Raw genomic sequence first — 25,016 nt, forward strand, 5'->3', positions numbered from 1 at the left:
CTACAAGGAGGATGCGACAAGGACGTCTCCGAAATGAGTGGGGGAGAATGTCACTGAGCCTCAATATTCCTAGCCCAAGGGGATGCACAATCGTCTAAATAGGCCTAACCCAAGGAATATTCTAGTTGGAAGCATGTGCTAGATTAATGTCATAAATGAGTAGTTAAAAGGCATGGCCTAGATTACTGCAGCATTAATTGACAGTAAAAAGGCATGTCATAGATTAGTGCATCACTAATTGGCAGTTAGAAGGAATACCCTAAATTAGTGCGCCACTAATTGGAAATTAGAATGAATGCCCTAAATTAGTGCGTCATTAATGTGGTAGCCATAATGAGTCCTATAAATATCTCAAAACTATTATTTTATAAAACATCAAGTATTCCAGTAATAAAATACATTTCTTTGTAAGAGTTCTCTTTCTCTCTCTAGAGTTCTCTTTCTCTCTCTAGAGTTTTTATATTTAAGCAAACATCGAGTGTTGCTTCGAGTAAGGCTAACTAGTTACTAGTTCTACCGAAGATCGTAACTAGTGTCGCACAGATCGTTAGTGGAAAGACCGAGCCCGTGACACCTCTCATAGGGAGGGGGCAAAACAATCATTATACAAAAAAATTATTTACACTTTTGTCCCTCATTGTGAAAGGGAATAAGGAAAGTTCGTGAGCAGATATTCCTGAACGCAACTCTTATAAAGCTTATAAAAGAATTCTAGAAGATGCTCGAAACTAATCCTAATACAAATGAATAACTCTTCTCCTAAACCTCTATTTTTTGGCGAAATGACCTCGACCTCAAGCCAAACGAAGCCTAAATTTTGAATTTTTTAAAAGTTCAACATTAATTTGTTAGTCTGATTGCTTCGCTTGGTCCCTGGTTTTGCGCAATGCTTTAGGAAACGATATTTTCATGATATTTTTATAATGAATGACCCCGGACCATTGAGAAGCCGTCGATTTATAAAAAAACGACATCTTTTCTTTTTCAATTTTTAGTAGCGTCGCGTGGAGAAGAATGTGTAGGGTGTTAGGTCGTTTGTTTGCGATCATTCAGTTGTTGATGATCATTGTGCTCCATGGTTCCGTCGGGGGGAGTCGCTTGTCTCCCCTCTTGACCTATCTCTTTTTTCTGACGGTTCTCGGGTCGGAGCGATTTATCACACATAATGATTTGTTCGGTTTGGATAATTTAAATAATTCAACCTAAAAAATATCAACACACTTCTCCTCTATTATATCATCACTCAATTCATTATTTAAAATACTAAAATATTATTTATTTTATTATTATATATTAATACTCTTTAAGTTTTTTATCAAAAAAATTCTTGACTTTTTTAAAATTATCATAAATTATTACTTTTTAAATAACTAGATTATTGAAAAACGCAAATGATTTCTTCTAGGTCTTTGTGTCTAGGTGTTTCCTTAAAGCGCGACTGCGCAACCCCTATTTGACCAATATTTTTTTATTTTATCTTCGAAACAAACCCACAAATTAACTTAATAAATAAAATACATTTTAAACTTATTTTAATTTGTTTAATTTACTTACACTATTTTTATTTTATCAAGTCCAAAAATTTAATTATAAATAAGATGGACGTGAGTGTGTACATAAACTTTTATATATATGTTGGGTCGGCTCATTTAGAAGCTGGGCCTGACAAATTAATAAAGCCCATTAGAGCATATTTAATCAAAAGAGAAAAAAAATAGCAGATAGTTTTTTGTTCTCTCACCCTCTTCCTCCATTGAAGTTCTCTCTTCCTCCATTGAAGCAGCAAGTTATTCATTGAATTGAAGCAGCAAGTTCTTCTTCTAATTTCTTCTCCATTTGGTTAGCCATCTTTAGTGATGATGATAATGTATGTGAATGACAAGTTAGGATGAGGTCAAATGATAATTTTTGTTAGATTACCTCTAGGCTTGTATTGAACTACATTGTATACCCATTTGATATAGTGGATGATTTAAGTGGCCGAAGTGTCCCGTGGTTTTACCAATTTGGGTTTTCCACGTAAAATCTTGGTGTCCTGCTCTCTATTTCTTTGATTGTTTGTTGCTCAATTGTTTTGGCTACCTATTTGATTACACAAAAGGGAAAAAGAATTGTTAGGCCTTGTTGTAGCTTGTCTATTTCTAAATTGCTAAACAGGTGCTATTATTCGATTTCTACAACAAGTGGTATCAGAGTTGAGTTCGTTTGGTGGTGATTCTTGTATAATTCAAATGGAATAATCGTTGAGTAGTAATGGCACGATGATCAAACTCACAACTACCAATTACACAATCTGGAAGTCACGGATGGAGGACTTATTGTGTAATTATGATTATGAAGACACTATTTTGGGTGATAAAAGAAAACCAGAGGCTATGAAAGATGTAGATTGGAAGAAGCTAAATAGAAAGGCAATTGGTAAAATCAAGAAATAGGTTGACAACAGTGTGTATCAGCATGTGGCTACTAAAGTTAATTCTTATAAAGTGTGAACTATTTTGAGTGAACGGTATGAGAAGAACAACACTCAAAACAGAGCATTTCTATTTAGGAAACTTTGCTCGTTGAAATATCAAGATGGGTCTTCTATGTCTGAGCATCTAAATTCTTTTTAGGGGATTCTAAATGAGTTGGTTGCGATAGGAATGAAATTTGATGATGAGCTTCATGCTATGTGTTTGATTAATTCTCTGCCTGATAGTTGGGAAACACTTGTGGTTTCAATTATCAATTCTATTCCACAAGGTAAGCTCACTTTGAAAATGATGAAAGAGAGCATGTTGAATGAAGAGGCTAGAAGAAAAGAACAGGGTTTCTCGACTCCAAGTCAGGTGTTCGTGACCGAGAGAAGGGGTAGAAGTAAAAGTAAAACTCCAAATAATCGTAGTGGCAGTTCAGACAAGTCGCGGGGAACATCCAGCTCAAGAAAAGAGATTACATGTTATCATTGTGGCAAGCCAGGACACAAGAAGTATTAGTGCAGATCTTTGAAGCGGGAACAAAAGGAGAATAAACAAGATGGAAGTAGTAAGGTTGTAGATCATTGTGGCAAAGATTCGACCGTTAGTCTTTGTCCAGTATTTATCAAATCTCAAGGACAACGGACGAACTGTCATTCGATCAACCAAGAGAAATACTATCTGTGAAGAACTACTGAGAAATCAATCGCCGTAAGCTGCTTTCCTGATTGTACTGTGTGAATCAAGAGAGAGTTAGAATCAAAAACACCGTTAGCTGAGTGATATTCTTCATCTTGTAAATTGAACAGAGTGTGTTCTGTTCAATAGTGAGCTAAGTGTGTGCAAACTGTATTTGATTCGAATCATATTATAGTAAATCCTTCTAGTGGTTGGAAGAAGGAGTGACGTAGGAGTGTTTGCTCCGAACATCCATAAAACAAACTGCTGTGTCATTTCATTTCTGTCATCTTTTAATTCTTCATATTGAGCTTCAAACCCAAGTAAACAATTCCGCCTTGATTCTGTTTCAAGTGTTTACAAATGAAAGCGAATTAAATCTCTAACAAGATTTCTTTCAAACCGTTTTTCATAAGCCTTCATCAATAGTTAGACCCCTGTCTCTATCGATAAAGTCGATCCTATCAATATGGTTCACACAGACATATTTTTTATGGATTCCTTGACTTTAGGTGGTGCTCATTATTACATCACTTTTATCGATGATTGCTCAAGGAAGGTGTGGGAATATTGCTTGAAGACTAAGGATCAAGCATTTGATTACTTCAACTTGTTTCATGCTGAAGTAGAGAGAGAAACTAGGAAGAAGTTGAAATGTGTTCGTTCAGATAATGGTGGAAAATACAGAGGACAATTTGTGGAATATTGTAAAAGTCATGGGATCAAGCTTTTGAAGACTGTGCCAAAAACACCTCAACAGAATGGAGTTGTGGAGAGGATGAACAGGTTTATCAATGAGAGAATTTTGTGTATGTTGTCTCATGCTAAGTTGCCAAAATCCTTTGGGGAGAGGCAATGAAGACAGCGGTTGATTTGATAAACCTTTCACCCTCAACTCCTTTGGATGGCGACGTTCTAGAAAGAGTTTGGAGAGGTAAAGACGTCTCTTATGATCACTTGAGAGTTTTGGTTGTAAAGTGTATGTTCATGTTCCTGGAGATGAGAGAGCTTAGCTTGATAGCAAGACGAGACAGTGTATCTTTATTGGGTATGACCACGGAGAATTTGGGTACTGATGTTGGGATCCGGTTAACAAGAAACTCATTAGAAGAAGAGATGTGGTATTCTTTGAAGATCAGACCATTGAAGACTTTGAGAAAAAATAAAAGCCAAAGTCTATAGAGAATGAATTGCCTGACAATGGTAGGATTCATACACCACAATCACAGCCCAATGATGTGGAAAATGCCCAAGTTGAGGTTGATGAAACTCCTCTAGTTGATGTTGAGCCAACAGAGGAAGTTGAACAAGATGATGATAGTTCTCTAGAGACATTCAATGATCAGCATATTAGAAGATCTAGTAGGCAGAGACAACCTTCTAGTAGGTATCCTCCCAATGAGTATGTGATGTTGACTGACGGGGGAGAACTAGAAACCTATCAAGAAGTATTGTCTCATGAAAACAAGAACAAGTGGTCGGTGGCAATGCAAGAAGAGATAAATTCCTTGCAAGAGAACGAGACTTATGATTTGGTAAAACATCCGAAAGGAAAGAAGACTTTGAAGAACTAGTGGGTATTCAAGTTGAAGCACCAAGAGAATAGCTCACAACCTCGATACAAAGCAAGACTAGTTGTGAAGGGCTTTGGACAGAAAAAGGGGATTGATTTTGAAGAGATCTTCTCACCGGTTGTGAAGAGGTCATCCATCACAGTTGTGTTAGCATTGGCTGCTAGTCAAGATTTTGAAATTGAACAACTGGATGTGAAGACTGCATTTCTCCATGGTGACTTGGAGGAAGAGATCTATATAGAACAACCTGAGGGTTTCAAAGTTAAAGGTAAAGAAGATCTTGTCTACAGGTTGAGGAAAAACTTGTATGGGCTCAAGCAAGCTCCTAGACAATGGTACAGGAAATTTGACTCTTTCATGGAAGCAAATAGGTACAATAAGACTACTTCTGATCATTGTGTTTTCATCAAGAGAATAGCTCACAACCTCGATACAAAGCAAGACTGGTTGTGAAGGGCTTTGGACAGAAAAAGGGGATTGATTTTGAAGAGATCTTCTCACCGGTTGTGAAGAGGTCATCCATCAGAGTTGTGTTAGCATTGGCTGCTAGTCAAGATTTTCAAATTGAACAACTGGATGTGAAGACTGCATTTCTCCATGGTGACTTGGAGGAAGAGATCTATATAGAACAACCTGAGGGTTTCAAAGTTAAAGGTGAAGAAGATCTTGTCTACAGGTTGAGGAAAAACTTGTATGGGCTCAAGCAAGCTCCTAGACAATGGTACAGGAAATTTGACTCTTTCATGGAAGCAAATAGGTACAATAAGACTACTTCTGATCATTGTGTTTTCATCAAGAGATACGGTATTGATGATTATGTTATTCTTCTGCTCTATGTTGATGATATGCTGATTGTTGGGCAAGATATTGCGAAAATTAAGAAGCTCAAAAGGGATTTGAACAAGTCTTTTGCGATGAAGGATTTGGGTTCAGTGAAACAGATCCTAGGTATGGAAATCACAAGAGACAGAAAGAACATAACACTTTGGCTATCATAGGAGAAGTACATTGAGAAGGTACTTGAGAGGTTTGCAATGAAAAATGCAAAACCGGTTTCAATTCCACTTGTAGGTCATTTCAAGTTAAGTTCTAAACAATGTCCTACAAGTGAGAAAGGGAAAGATGAAATGAAGAATGTACCTTATGCCTCTGCAGTTGGTAGTCTTATGTATGCCATGGTATGTACAAGACCGGACATAGCACACGCAGTTGGTGTTGTTAGTTGGTATCTCTCTAACCTTAGAGAAGAACATTGGTTAGATGTTAAGTGGATTCTCAGATATCTTCGAGGCTCTTCGAAAACACGTTTATGCTTCGGAAGTGATACTCTTATTTTGGAAGGCTTTACAGATTCTGATATGGCGGGTGATGTTGATTCAAGAAAATCCGTATTAGGTTTTTTGGTTACCTTTGCAGGCGGTGCTGTTTCGTGGCAGTCAAGGTTACAAAAGTGTGTTGTTTTGTCTACTACAGAAGCTGAGTATATTGTAGCCACCGAGGCATGTAAAGAGGTAGTATGGATGAAGAAGTTCCTACAAGAGTTGGGCCAAAAACAAGAGAAGTTTACTTTGTTTTGCGACAGTCAAAGTGTCATTCATCTCTCAAAGAATTCAGCTTTTCATTCGAGATCCAAACACATCGACGTGAGATATCATTGGATACGTGATGTGCTTGAGGCAAAAGAGCTGAACTTGGAGAAGATTCATACAAGTGAGAATGGTGCCGATATGTTTACAAAATCCTTGCCTAAAGACAAGTTTGAAGATTGTCGGGAGAGAGTGGGTTTATTGGAGCCCGTGAAGTTGCGCTGACGGGGGAGATTTGTTGGGTCAGCTCATTTGGAAGTTGGGCCTGACAAATTAATAAAGCCCATTAGGGCATATTTAATCAAAAGAAAAAAAAACAGCAGATAGTTTTTTGTTCTCTCTCCTTCTTCCTCCATTAAAGTTCTCTCTTCCTCCATTGAAGCATCAAGTTATCCATTGAATTGAAGCAGCAGGTTCTTCTTCTAATTTCTTCTCCATTTGGTTAGCCATCTTTAGTGATGATGATAATGTATGTGAATGACAAGTTAGGATGAGGTCAATTAATAACTTTTGTTAGATTACCTCTAGGCTTGTATTGAACTACATTGTATACCCATTTGATATAGTGGATGATTTAAGTGGCCAAAGTATCCCGTGGTTTTTACCTAATTTGGGTTTTCCACGTAAAATCTTGGTGTCCTGCTCTCTGTTTCTTTGATTGTTTGATTGTTTGATGCTCAATTGTTTTGGCTGCCTATTTGATTACACAAAAGGGAAAAAGAATTGTTAGGCATTGTTATAGCTTGTCTATTTCTGAATTGCTAAACAGGTTCTATTATTCGATTTCTACAACAATATATACATATATATATATATTATATTTTAATTTTACTTATTTGTGTATAAACATAAACTTTTTTATATATAATAATTTCAAAACATTTATATTATATATATATATATATATATGATTTTTTTTAATCATCGGCTTAATTTTAGTTTTTTTTTCAAATTTTATTTCATTGTGTGATTTATACACATTATACTTTTTTTTTAGTATTATCATTACTTTTAAATAAATATAATATTTGTAATATTATAGTATTTTTAAATTAAAAAACAAATCCAAAATAATCATATATCAAATGAGTGGAAATTTGACGAAATGACCCTAAAAATGCCCTTAAATGTACGGATATTAATTGCTTTAGTGACCACTTCAAAATATTCTGACGAAATTACCCTGTTGCGTAACGCGAAGAGTATGATTGTCTCGCGATGGAAAAACATTTTAATCAGTCTATACGACACCATTACTTCAATGGTGTCGTCGCAAGACGGTCTTGCCTTTTGCGAGACGATCTTGCCCTTCGCGTTACGATGTTGATTTTTACGTCTCTTTTCTCATTGCTTTGTCTTCTTCCCCCTTTTCACAAATTTTTTCATCGCAAGACGATTCTGTCATTCGCGTTACACGACAGAAGTAATTTCGTCAAAATATTTTAAAGTGGTCACCAGCGCAATTAATTTTATGGTCATTTGAATGTTTTTTTAAGGTCATTTTAGTCAAATTTCTACAAACTGAGAGCTCTTAGAGGGGAAATTTGACGAAATAACCCTCATAAGAGGGTTATTTTCAAATGTAGCATAGGCTAAATGATTTTTTCAAATATAACCTTTTGCCTATTCAAAAAGACCTTATTTCCCTTAAATTAAAAAAAAAATAGTTTCCCAGATTCCCCCTTTTCCCTTCCTTTCTCCCCTTCAGTTTTTCCCTCCCTCTCCTTTTTTCATATTTCCAAACGACGAACTCTCCCCGAAGACGATCCAAGCCCCCGAAACCTCACCTCTCCCCGACGACGTTCCAAGCCCACGAAACCTCACCTCTCCCCCGACGACTATCCGAGCTCCTGACGACGATCCGAGTAGAACGACGACCATTGAAGGTGAGTTTTTCCTGTTTTATGTCTTTTACTTTCCATGCATCTGTCAAAGGCTTTAGTTTTTTAGTGTGAACGACTATCCAAGCAGAAGCAGAACGAACGACTAGGGTTTTAGTGTTTATTGTTTAGGTTTAGGTTTAGGTTTATGTTTATTGGCTGACTGAATCGTTTTGGGTTTAAAATGCATTTGTCGAAGGCTGTTGCAGGTTGTCGAAGGCTGTCGCAAGCGAATATGCATCTGTCGCAGGCGACTGTGCATCTGTCGCCTGCGACAGATGCACATTCGTCTACGATAGATGCACATTCGTCTGCGACAGATGCACATTTGCCTGCGACAGATGCACATTCGTTTACGACAGATGCATATTCGCATGCGACGATTGCGATATGTATCTCTCAATCTCCATTTTGTGTTTTGCTTACTGGTCTATGCATGTGCTATTTTGATGTCTATAATCCATGAATGAGCATCACTTCACTAGCTTGTACGTATGAATGTTTTTGGGGCACACAGAATGGGCGTTGAGGATGGAGTGAGCCCGAATGAAATGGGTAATAATAACAATGTGTGTGGAGAGGTGAATGCACAAAGGGATGATTAGAGAGCACCTTTAGAGGATTTTCTGAACGACGAGTAGACTGATAATGGGCAAAACGATTGACGTGATGAGTGGTGAGTTTGATTTAAATGCTAGGTAAAAGAGGAACAATTCTAAATTTGAATCCAAATAATGAGATTTTGATTGATTGATATGTTTGTGAATTAGAAGGATTTTATTTTCATCACTGAGTGATGATGTTTGTTGTTGTAGTTTTTTTTGTCATAACCATTTTTATTGATATCAGATTACTAGAAATGATGTTTAATTGTTGATGTATGTGTTGAGAAATTAAGTTTCATTTAAACCAATCAGACATGTCATGATATTGATAATTAATAATTTACTGTCCAATCTAATAATCATTAATCCAAATATTTATATTATTGATGTTTTTGTACATAAAATGTGTGTTATTTGAAAACAATCAATTGGAGTTGGATACTAAGATTTAATCATTCTCATCATTATTTAAATTATCACCATGTATCATTTATTGTAAGACACTTAATTTGAATGTTCTAAACAATTGTAAAAATGTCTTTGTTTTTCTGACAAAGTCTTCGCCATCAAATGAACATCGCTCTTTTCATCGTTATACTGCATTGCATTGTCGAACACTAGCCTCATATCAGCAAAAATGTCACGAACATTCTTATAACCAGTTCCATCCTTGGCCTCCATTTGATTCTTTATAGTACTGAAGAACATAGGTCTGTCAATAACCTATACACACTTTCCAACATTAAAATCAATAGAAATGTAAACTAGAAAAGAAAAAAGTACCTTAACTCATAGTAGTCATCCAACCCAAGACCTTCAATATCAACATACTACATAAAGGCCCATGCCCACTTGTGCTGAGTTATCTGATAAGTAAATCACAATGTCAGAAAGCAAACTAACATTGTTTGTACAAACAACCAAGTAACCAAAAGGTCGCAGGCGAAAAAAACATCTGTCGCAGACGAATGTGCATCTGTCGCAGACGAATGTGCATCTGTCGCAGACGAATGTGCATCTGTCGCAGAAAATGTGCATCTGTCGCAGAAAATGTGCATCTGTCGCAGAAGAATGTGCATCTGTCGCAGAAGAATGTGCATCTGTCGCAGAAGAATGTGCATCTGTCGCAGTCGCCTGCGACAGATGCACATTCGCCTGCAACAGCCTTCGACAACCTGCAACAGCCTTCAATAGATGCATTTTAAACCCAAAACGATTCAGTCAGCCAATAAACCTAAACCTAAACCCAAACACTAAACACTAAAATCCTAAACCAATCTTCCATTTCAGCATGCATGGAAGGTAAACGATAGAAAACGGGAAAAACTCACCTTCAATGTTGCGGCGTTGCCTCAGGAGTTCGTTGCCTCGGAAAAAATTCAACTTCAATGTTGCAGCGTTGCTTGGGAGTTCGTTGCCTCGGAGAAAACTCACCCTCAACCTCAACCTTCGTTCGTTCTATTTTTTCTGTCGTCGGGGGCTTGGATCGTCGTCAGGGGCCGGATAGTCGTCGGAGCTTGGATCGGGGAGTCGTCAGGGGAGAGGGATTTCGGGGGAAGATGAAGAGGCAGTTTGGAAAGGGAAAAGAGGGACCGTTTGGAAATATGAAAAGAGGAGAGGGAGGGAAAAAACTGATTTTTTTTATTTGAAGGCAAAAGAGACTTTTGTCATATGCAAAAGGTTATATTTGAAAATTTTAGTTGGCCTATACTAAATTTGGAAATAACCCTCTTTCCTAGGGTTATTTATTCAATTTCCCTCTCAAAGAGATGGGTGTATTCAAAATAAATAACCACGAAAAGTCGGCTCTTTTATACGCCGTTTTTCGTTCTCCCCCTTCTTCAAGTTGATGATCTGACTTGCAATTTGAATAAGAGATGGCTACCGATGATAAACTCCCAGAAATCCCATCGTCGTTAGAAGGCTGGAAAGAGCGATTTCTTCTCCCAACTGTTTTTGCAGGTCTCTCTTACTATCTCGTTTTACAACCGCATGATTTAATTTTGTATGTTGTTAAAATGCTCTTCTTTTTGATCTCCCTCTCATGATCTTAGTTCGAATCGGATTTTGTAATTTGGATTTCGCTAGGAATTGCTGGTGCTGGTGTTGGATCGATATCGAGACATCGTAAAGTTCAAGGTCTTGCTAAAATTTCTTCGACTTATGCAGCTAACTTTGCCATAGTCACCGGTTGCTATTGCGGTACTCTCTTTTTCTCTATCTCTATGTTTGTAATTTCAAGATCTTCTCTTGGTTCAAGCTACCAATGATCAGTATTCTACTCTAGATTAATAACGCATAAGTATTATTGCTTGTTTTGATTGTGGGTCTCTCACAATATTAGATTTCATACCAGTTCTAGAACATGAACCTACTGCATTTTCTATGGTCCAGATATAGTCTTTCAAGTACTAACAACCCTAGTTTCCATTCTGTAATATGTGGATTATTTGCTGGTCAATCACATTTTCTTTCTTAATTCCTTGACCAAAGTACCTTATCTGATTGTGTTACGAATCCTAAATTGGGATTGTAGGAATCAATTGATAAAGAGAAATGCTAAGAGAATTTTGAGACCAGACTAAGTTGTGTTTGATAACTGTTTTGATTCTTCCGAACAAGAGGGGTTTGATGCTTTTGAATCCAACTCATCACTTAATAATTGGATTAAGTTCATTTGAAAATATTTATTTAAAATCTCTTATTATTTAGATTCAGCTCAAATTAACCTAAAAATGTGGCTTAATTCGGTAAGTTAGGGACGACTTAACTATGTAATTTAGTAAGAGCATCCTAACTATGTAATAGGACAAAATAGTCCTTAATAGCTTTCCGACATTAGCTTCACATTTTATCCAATCAAGTACTTCAATTTTTTATATTCTCATTTGGTTTATTCTAACTTTTATTTTTGAGAGACTTACATGTTGTTTGATTTAGGGTTAAAATCCAGATTATGAATGCAAAACCTTGTTCGATGAAAATGTGAATTATTTGGGTTAATGTACTAAAATATCCTTTCTTATTTAATAATAAAATTTTATCAAAATTAAGTAGTAATTTGGTATTTGTAATTGTATTGATGATTTGATTGAGGAAGTGATCGATGATGATATAAGGGGTTATTTGGTTTCCAAAAGTTGCCGAATAACCCCACATCAAACAAGCTCTTAACTCATTCTCACTTAACATTCAGTATCACACTTAACATTCAGTACCAGTTTTATGAAACGTACCCATAGATAAACTTCTTTCATATTAATCAATCATTATTTCATCAAGGTACTATGACTCTATTTATAGAACTAAACCAAATCCTAATGTATATCAAATACTTAGAAGATCATCAAAAATACTAACATAATTCTCCTAGCAACTAAAAATAATTATCTACTAATAATAAAATGGAATTATTTAATACTTCTAAACCACGTGATCACGTGATTGACCCTTTGAAACTCTAAATCTCTATTTCGTAACAGATTGCTTCAAGTGTGTTTCTGATGTGTAAACAAGAAATGGATTTTATTGTGTAAACAAGACAGAGACCAAAATGGATGAATAACTAGCTCATCAGAAAATTACTGGAGACATAAAATATTCTCTAGGTGTTTCTATATATATAGGTTTACTTCTCTAATATTAAGTTCTAATAGATACTATAGTTATTTTCAAGTCTGAGTAAATAGTGCCTATTATACTATTAACTTTAATCTTCCATTTGATGAAAAAGTAGATTTCTTAAGGAGTGGTGTGGATAGAAGATGAAGTATTGGGGCATAATTTGTTCTCAAGTATCCTTATGTGTTCTTTTGCCGATGTTGTGTACGAGGTCTTGCTAAGTTTTAGATCTGAAAACTCGAAAGCGAATTTGTTCACTCTTCAATTTCTTTGTTTATGTCTGCTTGGTTGCTTGACTTTTGGATGTCCAGTGTATAGGTCTTTTTACATGCAATTGCATTTCTACTTTCTGTAAGTGTCGTTTGGCGCGTTCCTTCATGTATAGGACTGTAATTATGATGTTGCTGTATGGTTGGATTGATTTATTGCCCTCAGGTGCACGTGAATTTGTAAGAGTGAACAGACATTCAGATCCTGAAGATCTATTGGACTCAGCAATTGCAGGATTTGGCAGTGGTGCAATCTTAGGACGCCTTCAAGGTTAGATTGATTTGCATTCTGCCTATTCTTTATATTTGTCTCTTCGTTGAATTAACTTGTCTAGATCTGCCACCTTATGTAGGTTAAACTACCTTGTAATGTAATGGGAAAAAGTAAAAAAGAATCTTGTAACATATTGAACTCATTTTGAAACATAATTTTTTTTATTATAGAATCTTGAGTTGTATCTCAATCCTAGTGAGAAATTGCCAAATTTGTAGTTGTGTTGGATTTTTTTTTTGTTCGGTAAAAACATGTAATTAGATGAGATCACAAATTAAGTTGTAGCTTGTCATGGTCTCTAGAGAAACAAATATATTTTTGTTTGGTAAACAAATGTAGTTGGATTACAAGCTAGATTTTAGATTAGATGATATATGAAATTTGAATTGAATGAGATCACAAATAAAATTTTGGATACCAAAATGTTATTGTGAAAACGAATGTGATTCAATAATGCCATTTGTGTATGAGAGATTTTGATATAGGAAATTATCTAGATGAAAAATTATTTAGGAAATGCCCCATAATCCAGCCTTGTTCCAACTTAAAATTTAACTACACCTCCTTCAATCGACAACATCCATCTCTCAATGTCAAGTGTCACCCTAGTTGATCTCATCGCTAGGGGAGCCAAAGACTGACCTTTTTCCGTGGAATCAGGTCCTGACCTTCATCTTGATATTTTAGATTCATACGTAAAAAACGAGCCTATTTGGAGGTAGAGTATCTCAAATCGGCACCTCAAAAAAGTTGAGAGCTTATTTTAGAATTTCACTTATATTTTCTTTTGCCTTTTTCTTGTTAGTTAACTCATAGACGTCTCTGAATGAATGTTTCAATTTACCGCTTGAGAGCCACGGGTCATTCCAAAAATCAATACCATTTTAGTTGCCCACTGAGAAGGAAGGAGAGAGTGGAGAGCCTCCCAGGTCTTAGTAATACGGCCCCAATGGCTTCTTCTCCGAAAGGATCTCCCTGAAAGCGTTGTCACAAAGCCAATATTTGGGGATGACCGCATTCTTCCATAGGCTCATTGTACTTCACTAGACACTCTATATTGAATAGATACAAGTGTCACTCCCCAACCTACATATATGATCGTTGCATATCATTAGATAAATATCTTAAAAACATCCAGAGACAAAAAACTTTCTAAAACACTTCTATAATAGAAACAGTTTATGTAGTATTGGTAGTCTTACGACATAGTCGACAGTGGTGAAGACAAACACCATGATGAAAATTTTGATGATTGAAGATGAAGTTGCTATTCTGAATAGTCATTGTCTTAGGTTGCACACAAGACACAATGACTTTAATAATACAAGAAAAATAGTATTATTTCATCTACTGTCTCTCAAAGTCTACATGGTATCATTGCAGTAAATCTTTATCTGATTAAACATGCCTTCTCCAATGACCTGAGTAGCATTGGTGTAGTCTTATTAGTCCAATCATTTTCTTGTTCAATTGTATTTATCCCAACTATTTGATTCCTCCTAAAGACAACCCTTTCTTGCATATGCAACATAAGGAAAATCAAACTAAACAAGCCATTGTTCCTCTCCTAAAGACTAGCCTTGCTTGCATATGCAACATAAGGAAAATCAAGCTAAACAAGCATTGTTCCTATGCAGATTTGACATCTCCTCCAATCGACAACCTCCATCTCTCATAGTTGATCTCATCGCTAGGGGCACCAAAGACTGACCTTTTTCCGTCGTGGAATCAGGTCCTGACCTTCATCTTGATATTTTAGATTCATCCGAAAAAAACGAGCCTACAAAGGACCCTTTTGGTCCATAAATCGTTTGGAGGTAGGGTATCTGAAATCAAAAAAATTGAGAGCTTACTTAAGAGTTTGGCTGAATTATCAAACAATCGAAAGCATTTGCATCACCTTCAATATATTCCGAGTCATTGCCTGAAATTTCAGTGTCGAATACGTCAACTCATTGGTCGCCATTCTGCACACACTCCACAACACCACTAATGCGAGATCGACCCTCTATTTGACGATTATACTCAGTTCCACTCATTCTTTAGTTGAATCAAGATCTTTTGGACCTTGTTGTTCAGGTTGGAATTTAACGCCTAATTGATGGAGAGTGTAAAAATATCAATGTATTCCAAAGCCTCTTGCCTTTATAATAAAGTGGTTGTGAATTGTTTGTCTTCTCAAAAAGATCATTTTATATTAGTTTTATATATATATATATATATATATATATATATATATATATATATATATTTATTTTGAAACCAGAGTTTATTCTTGTGAGAATTTATTTTGAAACCAGAGTTTATTCTTGTGAGAAAAGTAGCACGATCCCCACAATCATAACTCCCCACTCCAACTTACCATTTTTAGTGAGAATTGAATCTGAAATTTTTGGTCTCTTAGGCAAGACAACTTTCTATCTGATATACCCTAGTAGGTTAGTTTGACTATTTATTATACCCATGTAATAGTTTAATAAACCAAAATGTATGAAAAAAATCACTTCACTACATAGTTCTACAATTAGCCCTGTATTGCATGTGCCAAGCCTATTAAAAGAAACTCTTTTCAAGTTGCATGGCCAATAAGAGTGACGAAGTGTTACATTTTCACGCTTTTAAAAGAAGTTTAGTCCTTCAAACTTGAATATGTGTTTTTAAAATGTCTCCAATGAGGGGTCTGGTTAGATTTGGGAAACTTGAGAAATTGAATTGGGTGTGATTAGATTTGGGAAACGTGAGAAATTGGATTCTCAATTCTCAGGGACCATTATGAGCTTGCCTTATCACCATCATTGATTGTAGTACACAATGTCTTTTATGTGTCTATTGTTAGGATGCATGTCCCTAATACTGATTATGTGAATATAACACGCTTGAACTTGGAAAATCTAACATTTGAGGAAACTAATTCAAATTGCTCCTCAAATTTAAATTATGGATAGAAAGGAACAAGTTCTTAGTTGACAAACACTATTAGTGGATATCATTTAGAAAGAAAATTTAAATCAACATGGGAGCCTAAAGATGATATGAAAGAGAAGTATCCTCAATCGTATATTTTTTTTACACATGGTCTTTCTTGGCCATGTTCCTTTTTGGCAGCCTTGTTCATACAATAAATGACTAATTAACTTGGGCTCATCCCCTTGTTCATAGAATTCACAACACATGTCAAAGAAAAGGATTATACAGGCAGATAAAGAAGATTTGAGGGCTCATTTGGTTTGGTTAAATTTGATTTGATTTCAAAGGTACAAAATAATCAGTTTGTTAGGGATATTTTGTAAAAAAAAATCCTTATATTTTTGTGGTGTTATATTATGTATATATTTTGGACAAATGATTTATCAACATATGTTGTCCAATGATGCTTTCTAAACTGTTTTGTGAAAATATGGATCAATGATACATGCATAGTGATAAAGTGGTTTTATTAAGTATTTTTTGATAAATTATTGAAAACGGATATTAGATGAATTGAATTTTTGCAAAAATGAATGATTGAGCTGTTTTTTCGTTTAACCGACCTGTATTCTGTATTTGATTGCATATTAAGAAACTGATGATTGAATTTCAAACCGATAACCATTTCTTTCTATCGACGTTTCAGGGGGACAACTTGGGGCTGTTCGTTACTCAATTGTTTTTGCGATTGTAGGAACATCAGTGGATTATGCTACGATTAAACTCAAACCTATCATGAAGAATTTCAGTGAATCTATCTACCAAAATTCTCAGAAGGATGGGGGTTGGTTCAAGATTCCTGAATGGTCTCCAATTAAAGTGCTCGATGAGGAAGCTCTCGCTGCTAAAAAAGTACGGGAAGAGAAGCTAATTGCTCAAAGGAACAATCTAAATAATCTTTCTAAAGAGTAAAATTGAGTGTTAGTTCTTACTACTTCTAGTTGGATTTTGGTTTATACTGTTAAATATTCGTGTTATTTTCATGATACAAATGGGGAAACAAAGATGGTATCAAATTCCAATCCAACTGGAACTGATCATAGTTTTCAAGTTGACTATTAAATCGTAGTCATAATTTTATTTATTTGTTTAAATTATTTGATCAGTTTTAAGTTGGTTAATAAAATTATCTCAGGATTCTGTTAAAATATATACAATGTATTTAAAAAGTTCATTTGGGTAATCTAATGATTTAAACTGAAAATATTTTTATATTTAACTATTATGATGTTCTTGCAACATTACACCAACCTTCCCTTTTTACAGAAGAAAAGGAAATCGATCAAACAGAAAATATAAACTTAAATAAGTTTGATTATTCTAAACGTATTTTTGTAAATTTTGTTATTTCTCGAAAAACTCTATACTCTAAGAGTAATCATTAAACACCAATGGAGATTTGATAAAAGAGATCAGAAAAAAAAAAGTAAGAATGCCCAAAGAATTGCTAATCGCTAAAGTGAAAATCGCTTTACAAATGAAAGAAACCATGTAAATTTAACTTTTTTTGCATTGTTCAAGAGAGTAACGAGACAAGAGACACGAATTCCTACTTCAAACGTCCCTTAGATTTTGTGTTGATGACAAAATGTTGACGATATTTCCTCAACAATATTAACAACCCATACCATGCTTTTCCTTTCGCTTCTGGATAGTCTTCACACGTCAAATATCGCCTCACACAACAGTGATGCCAAACAGACCGTAATGTTCCTTCAACTGCATCCATCAATCAAGAACACTCAGCAGAGAGTAGAAAAAATATCAAAAATTTCTCCCAAACTTATATTACTACAACAAATTTTCTTCATCAAGCAAATTCAATTCCATGTAAAAAGAGTTTTTTAATGCTTACCTCTGAATGAAGTTTCTCCATTGCCATCCATTCTACAGGGCCACAATGATCTGAAAGAACAGTTGCCACAGATGATACTATTTCCTTTTTTTCCAACTTTAGAAACTGCTGATTTTCAGATTCTCTGTCAATATCTTCCCTCAACTTTCCTATCTGTACCAAAATCAATAACATCTTCCAATAATTTCGCTTTCTTCTTAAAAAGGGTATTCTTACCCAATCTAAGTCATAAGTTCATCAATCAACATATACAGCTTATTTGGAAACTTGATACATCTTAACTCAGTCTAGCTTAGATACACATATATTTTCCCTGAAAAAGAGATCTACAAACTACCCAAATATCATGATTAATTGGACTGTTGAATGATGGACAGAAGATGTTTGAATCCGAAGTATCCCGGTCCAACCACACCTTTTATACCAACGTTAGGTAAACAACAAAATTTGCCCTGAAATCAGAGATCTATAGGATATCCAAATTTCATGATTAATTAGACGGTTGAATCATAGACAGGAGATGTTTTATACCAGCTTATGGTAAACAACAAAATTTTCAAATTTTCCAATTGAAATTTACAATAAAGTTTTGATGAACTTTGCAGCTAGAGTAATTTATGCATGGTCGAAAATAACAAGCATTATTTTACATCCTAATTAAGACTTTCTGCAACCTAACATGTAACAAAAGTTTTATATTTATGCTGAGAATCTACATCCAGAATGCATTTGAGGATAATAGAATGTAACATGGCAAATTGATCCAACCATATTGAATCTTGGATGAATCTAACATCCTTACATACAATTTATCATATCCACTTCTCCAATGGATCTTCATAAACATGCTTGTATAATTTTTTAACTCGAAAGATGATGTTTGAATAATTTATTAATTAAACTAAAAATAAGTGTATAAGGACTGAATTAAAAATATATTAATAAAAGTTAAAAGAAAATACAGATCATAATTAAATAAAGGAAGAAGGTAAAGAAAGGTAAGTAAAGTAAAGTAAGATAATGGTTGATAGAATAGAACCCAACTGAAAAAAAAAACAGAATTTCATATCTGTTTTGATTTCCATTTTTAGTGAGACTAGTGAGACTCGTCGGAATAGAGAAAACCCAAAGTAGTTCATTGTCAGACTTTTGACTTTGAAGAAATGTTATTTTCGTTTTTTTATTATCCTAACTTAGTGTCTTTCATAATAGAATAGGTAATATCATGTTTTAAATCTAATAATGCATATATTTTATTTTTCAGATATCTTCTATTGATAGTCTGAACGTAGTTTCATAATCTATATAAACGTGTATGGTATTTCTCTCAAGTTATATTAACTCTAAATTCATCATTTTTCAAAAAATGGTTAATCTGTTATTTTTTTTTTACTTTGGATTAATTCAACCAACCATGACTCATTTCACCGATTTTTTTTTTTTGTTTAGAATATCTGATCAGTTTTAAGTTGGTTAATAAAATTATCTCAGGATTCTGTTAAAATATATACAATGTATTTAAAAACTTCATTTGGGTAATCTAATGATTTAAACTGAAAATATTTTATATATAATTATTATGATGTTCTTGCAACATTTACACAACCTTCCCTTTTTTTTAGAAGAAAAGAAAATCGATGAAACAGGAGATAAACTTAAATAAATTTGATTAAACTAAACGTATTTTTGTAAATTTTGTTATTTCTCGAAAAAATCTATACTCTAAGGGTGTGTTTGATAACCCTGAAATTGGCATTGGAATTGGAATTGGAGGGTCCAATTCCAATTCTTATGTTTGTTAGACACTTTAATATTAAGAATTGGAATTGGAATTAGAATTCCAATGGAATTCAATATAGTGTAATTTGATAGTTCTCAATTCCTATCTTTTTAGGTCGGAATTGTAATTCCAAATTAACACGTTTTTCATGTTTTTGATATTTTAACACGTTTTTCACACATTAAACACGTTTTTCATACGTTTTTTACACGTTTAACATATTTTCATATTTTGGCACGTTTAACACGTTTTTGGCACGTTTAACACGTTTTTGACACATTTAACACGTTTTTCACGTCCTTGAAACGTCTAACACGTTTTTGACACATTTAGCATGATTTTCACGTTTTTAACACGTTTAACACGTTTTTGGCACGTTTAACACGTTTTTGTCACGTTTAACACGTTTTGACATATTTAACACGTTTTTCACGTCCTTGACATGTTTAACACGTTTTTGACACATTTAACACGTTTTTCACGTCTTTGACACGTTTAACACGTTTTTGACACGTTTAACATTATTTCACGTTTGTAACACGTTTAACACGTTTTTGACACGTTTAACAAGATTTTCACGTTTTTAACACGTTTTTGTCACGTTTAACACGTTTTGACACATTTAACACGTTTTTCACGTCCTTGACATGTTTAACACGTTTTTGACACATTTAACACGTTTTTTCACGTCTTTGACACGTTTAACATGTTTAACATGATTTTCACGTTTTTAACACGTTTTTGACACGTTTAACACTTTTTTATATTTTGGCACATTTTACACGTTTTGGCACGTTTAACAAGTTTTTCACATATTTAACACGTTTTTGACGCGTTTAACACGTTTTCACGTTTTTGACACATTGAACACGTTTTTTTACGTTTTTGACATGTTTAACGCGTTTTCACGTTTTTGACACATTTAACACATTTTTTTACGTTTTTGACACGTTTACCACATTTTTGACACATTTTACACGTTTTTCACGTTTTGGCACGTTTAACAAAATTTTTACATATTTAACACGTTTAACACGTTTTCACGTTTTTGACACATTTAACACATTTTTTTACGTTTTTGACACGTTTAGCACATTTTTGACACGTTTTGGCACGTGTAACAAGTTTTTCACATATTTAACACGTTTTTGACACATTTAACGCATTTTTTTTACGTTTTTGACACGTTTAACATGTTTTTACGTTTTTAACACATTTAACACTTTTTTTACGTTTTTGACACATTACCACATTTTTGACACGTTTAACACATTTTTCACGTTTTGGCATGTTTAACAAGTTTTCACATGTTTGGAACGTTGAACACGTTTTTGACACGTTTTCATATTTTTAACACGTTTAAAACGTTTTTAACACGTTTAACACGTTGTTGACACTTTTCACATGTTTTTTACGTTTTTGACACGTTTGACACATTTTTAACACATTTAACACGTTTAACACGTTCTAACACGTTTTTCATGTTATGGCACGTTTAACAATTTTTTCACTTATTTGACACATTTAACACATTTTTGATACGTTTAACACGTTTTTATGTTTTTGATAGGTTTAACACGTTTTAAACCTATCAAAACGTGTGAAAAACATATTAAACATATTAAAAATGTCAAAAACATGTTAAATGTGCCAAAAATGTGGAAAACGTGTGAAAAAATGTGAAAACGTGTTAAAGCGTGTAAAAAACGTGTGAAAAACGTGAAAACGTGTTAAAACGTGTGAAAAACGTGTAAAAAACATGAAAGATCTATGAAAATGTGAAAAACTTGTTAAAACGTGTGAGTAATGTAAAAAACGTGTTAAAACGTGTAAAAAACGTGAAAACGTGAAAAACGTGTGAAAAACGTGAAAAACGTGTAAAACATGAAAAACGTGAAAAACGTGTTAAAACGTGTGAAAAACGTGAAAACGTGAAAAACGTGTGAAAACGTGTGAAAAACGTGAAATATGTGTGAAAACGTGAAAACGTGAAAAACGTGTTTAAATGTGTAAAAAACGTGAAAACGTGTTAAAACGTATAAAAAACGTGAAAACGTGTGAAAACGTGTAAAAAACGTGTTAAAACGTATGAATAATGTGAAAAACGTGAAAAACGTGTTAAAACGTGTGAAGAACGTGAAAACGTGTGAAAAACGTGAAAAACAGGTGAAAACGTGAAAAACGTTTGAAAAACGTGTGAAAAACGTGTGAAAAACGTGTGAAAAACGTGTGAAAATGTGAAAAACGTGTTAAAACGTGTGAAAACGTAAAAGACGTGTGAAAAATGTGAAAAAATGTCAAAAATGTATTAAATGTGCCAAAACGTGAAAACATATTTTAAAAGTTAATATTTTGAACCGATATTTTATTTTACAAATATTGGAATTAGAATTGAATTACAATTCTATCATTTTCCCAAACATAAGAAATGGAATTGAATTACAATTCTATCATTTTTCCAAACATAGGAATTGAATTGTAATTCAATGCCAATTCTCATGGAATTGGAATTAGAATTCTAATGCCAATTCCAATTCCAATTCCCCCTCATCAAACACACCCTAAGTGTAATCATTAAACACCAATGGAGATTTGATAAAAGAGATCAGAAAAAAAAAAGTAAGAATGCCCAAAGAATTGTGAGTCACTAAAGTGAAAACGGCTTTACAGTGTACATAATCCGCAGCTTGAGGACAGAAGAAAATAGAGATAATGAAAGAAACCATGTAAATTTAACTTTTTTTGCATTGGTCAAGAGAGTAACGAGACAAGAGACACGAATTCCTGCTTCAAACGTCCCTTAGATTTTGTGTTGATGACAAAATGTTGTGGGTATTTCCTCAACAATATTAACAACCCATACCATGCTTTTCCTTTCGCTTCTGGATAGTCTTCACACGTCAAGTATCGCCTCACACAACTTTGATGCCAAACAGACCCGTAATGTTCCCTCAACTGCATCCATCAATCAAGAACACCCAGCAGAGAAGAAGAAAAATTATCAAAAAATTCCCCCAAACTTATCAAGCACATTCAATTCCATGTGAAAAGAGTTTTTTAATGCTTACCTCTGAATGAAGTTTTTCCATTGCCATCCATTCTCCAGGGCCACAAAGATCTGAAAGAACAGTTGCCACAGATGATACTATTTCCTTTTCTTCCAACTGCAGAAACTGCTGATTTTCAGATTCTCTGTCAACTCTTGATCTTCCCTCAACTTTCCTATCTGTACCAAAATCAATAGCATATTACAAGACTAAATCACTAAAATCTTCCAATAATTTCGCTTTCTTCTTAAATAGGGTCTTCTTATCCAATCTAAAGTCATAAGTTCATCAATCAACATATACAGCTTATTTGGAAACATGATACATCTTCACTTAGTCAAGCTTGGATACACATATACGCAAAATAGATCTACAAACTACCCAAATTTCATGATTAATTGGACAGTTGAATGATGGACAGAAGATGTTTGAATCCGATGTATCCCAACCAACCACACCTTTCATACCAAGATTAGGTAAACAACAAAATTCGCAACAATAATGTTTTGATGAACTTTGCAGCTAGAGTAACTTATGCATGGTCCAAAATAACAAGCATCAGTTTACATCCTGATTAAGACTTTCTGCAACATAAAATGTAACACAAGTTTTCTATTTATGCAGAGAATCTACATCCAGAATGCATTTGAGGATAAAATAATGCAACATGGCACAATTTATCATATCCACTTCTCCAATGAATCTTTATAAACATGCTTGTATAATTTTTTAACTCAGAACTCAGAAGATGATGTTTGGTTTAGCAAAAACAGGATTATCATGATACAGAAATCCAAACCTACCAGTTGAAAATATCTAAGTTATTAAGCATCACATATAAGGACCAAAATTAACCATGAATTATGCTTACAAGCACAGACAAAAAGAGAGTTGAGGAAAAATCAGTCACCTAAGCTCCCGGGCAAAGCAGCAGCACCATAACGATAGTCTTCAATTCCCTCAGATCTCCTTATTCTCTTACCAGCAACTATATCGGTATCCTCTCCTCCACCGTTATCTTCCTCAAAATAGTCATTATTATTAATAGTCAAAGCCCTAGAAGCCGAACCTTTCTTGGAAGAACCATAACTGGCCCTAGGAGGGGATGTGGACACAACCCTACCCGCTGAAGTCGGATGCAGCTGTGCATAACTGAGAGACTGACGCGGTCCGATCGGACCGCCAAGAATACTTCGAATTGGTAAGAGGAAATAGAATTCCTTGTCGCCGATTTGAAGGAGATCTTGTGAATCAAGCTTTACAGGGGGTGTTTCAGGTAGGTGAAGAACACCCTCGACGAAGCAACCGTTTTTACCGAGAACCTCTAGGGCAAATCGTCGGCGCTGGAAATCGTAGAAGATACGAGCGTGGTGGCGGGAGATGTTCATGCCGCCTCCGAGGGAAGAGAGATCGACATCCACAGTAGATTTCTTGCTGTTTCGACCTAGCATGATCGTGTACGTCTGCATGTAGTATTCAAAGTCCTCACCTTGCAGCTTCGCAAACCCTGCTTCCACATCGCTGCCGCCATCATCGTTAACCATGACAGGACCGTTTCTCTGGAAGAGAAAACCAATCAAGATAAACAATTAAGAGAGAGGAATTGTAAACAGTTTATTTTGAAGAAATTAAGTTTATAGTTTTAATTAAACTAAAAATAAGTATAAGGACTGAATTAAAAAACATATTAATAAAAGTTTACACCATAAAAAGAATAGAACACCATAAAACGGAATTTGTCTTTTTGATTTTTTTTTAGTGATTGTGGGAATATAGGGGGAAATTTGACGAAATGACCCTATAGATGGAGGCATTTGCCTCCGTGGTCACCGGCTAATTTATAGTTTTTTGGACGAAATTACCATTTTCGCGTAACACGAAAAGACTTCGCGTTTCGCGAAGTGGAACAATGTGAAAAATCCAGAATACCCTTATTATTTAATATAATATCGTTTTTTTTCCATTTATTTTCTTCTCCTTCTCTCTCCTCCCGCTCTTCTCCTCCTTCTCTCTAAACTGGCCGGCTGCGGCGATCGGCGACGACGACGATACAGACAATGACCTCAACGACGAGCACAAGCACTATTCCACTTGGTACGTTTTATCCTATGATACTTCAAGTTTATTGATGTTCGGTTTCTGCATCTTCAAATCACTGTTGTTTAGGGTTTATCCGATGTCACTTCCCGTTTCGCGAAGGACTTTCTGTTTCGCGAAGACTTTCCCGTTTCGCGAAGGTCTTCCCGTTTTGCGAAGACCTTCCATTTCACAGTATTAATTATCCCGTTTTTAAATCATGTTTTTTATTGCAGCCGAAGTTTTCGTTTTCTATAATGGAGAGTGGAATGATAGATTTAACGTGTAGAAATCTAAATATAATTTAGTGCTGCAAGTCAAGTATGATATTCCGCATATCACAAA

The 25,016-nt window shown here is 34.7% G+C and overlaps 2 protein-coding genes across 2 annotated transcripts; one reads left to right on the forward strand and one right to left on the reverse strand.

Moving 5' to 3' along the window:
- Positions 1-10,573: 10,573 nt before the first annotated feature.
- On the forward strand, positions 10,574-17,005 carry LOC124932668. Its single transcript, XM_047473336.1, has 4 exons — positions 10,574-10,744; positions 10,871-10,984; positions 12,839-12,943; positions 16,560-17,005. Exons 1-4 carry the CDS (start codon positions 10,660-10,662, stop codon positions 16,823-16,825), a joined length of 570 nt encoding a protein of 189 aa, XP_047329292.1. The 5' UTR covers positions 10,574-10,659; the 3' UTR covers positions 16,826-17,005.
- Positions 17,006-22,168: 5,163 nt separating this feature from the next.
- LOC124932709 (FHA domain-containing protein FHA2-like) lies at positions 22,169-24,185 on the reverse strand. Its single transcript, XM_047473378.1, has 3 exons — positions 23,506-24,185; positions 22,617-22,774; positions 22,169-22,503 (listed from the first exon to the last, which is right to left on the reverse strand). Exons 1-3 carry the CDS (start codon positions 24,137-24,139, stop codon positions 22,300-22,302), a joined length of 996 nt encoding a protein of 331 aa, XP_047329334.1. The 5' UTR covers positions 24,140-24,185; the 3' UTR covers positions 22,169-22,299.
- Positions 24,186-25,016: the final 831 nt, after the last annotated feature.

The sequence above is a fragment of the Impatiens glandulifera genome, chromosome 1 (assembly GCF_907164915.1).
Source record: "Impatiens glandulifera chromosome 1, dImpGla2.1, whole genome shotgun sequence".
NCBI lineage: Eukaryota > Viridiplantae > Streptophyta > Magnoliopsida > Ericales > Balsaminaceae > Impatiens > Impatiens glandulifera.

Coding starts and splice junctions, on each gene's coding strand:
- LOC124932668 (XM_047473336.1), top strand. CDS start 10,660: ATGGCTACCGATGATAAACTCCCAGAAATCCCATCGTCGTTAGAAGGC. Junction 10,985..12,838: donor AGTCACCGGTTGCTATTGCG/GTACTCTCTTTT, acceptor TATTGCCCTCAG/GTGCACGTGAATTTGTAAGA. Junction 12,944..16,559: donor AATCTTAGGACGCCTTCAAG/GTTAGATTGATT, acceptor TCGACGTTTCAG/GGGGACAACTTGGGGCTGTT.
- LOC124932709 (XM_047473378.1), bottom strand. CDS start 24,139: ATGGTTAACGATGATGGCGGCAGCGATGTGGAAGCAGGGTTTGCGAAG. Junction 22,775..23,505: donor TGCTTTGCCCGGGAGCTTAG/GTGACTGATTTT, acceptor ATTTTGGTACAG/ATAGGAAAGTTGAGGGAAGA. Junction 22,504..22,616: donor TGGAAAAACTTCATTCAGAG/GTAAGCATTAAA, acceptor TGATGGATGCAG/TTGAGGGAACATTACGGGTC.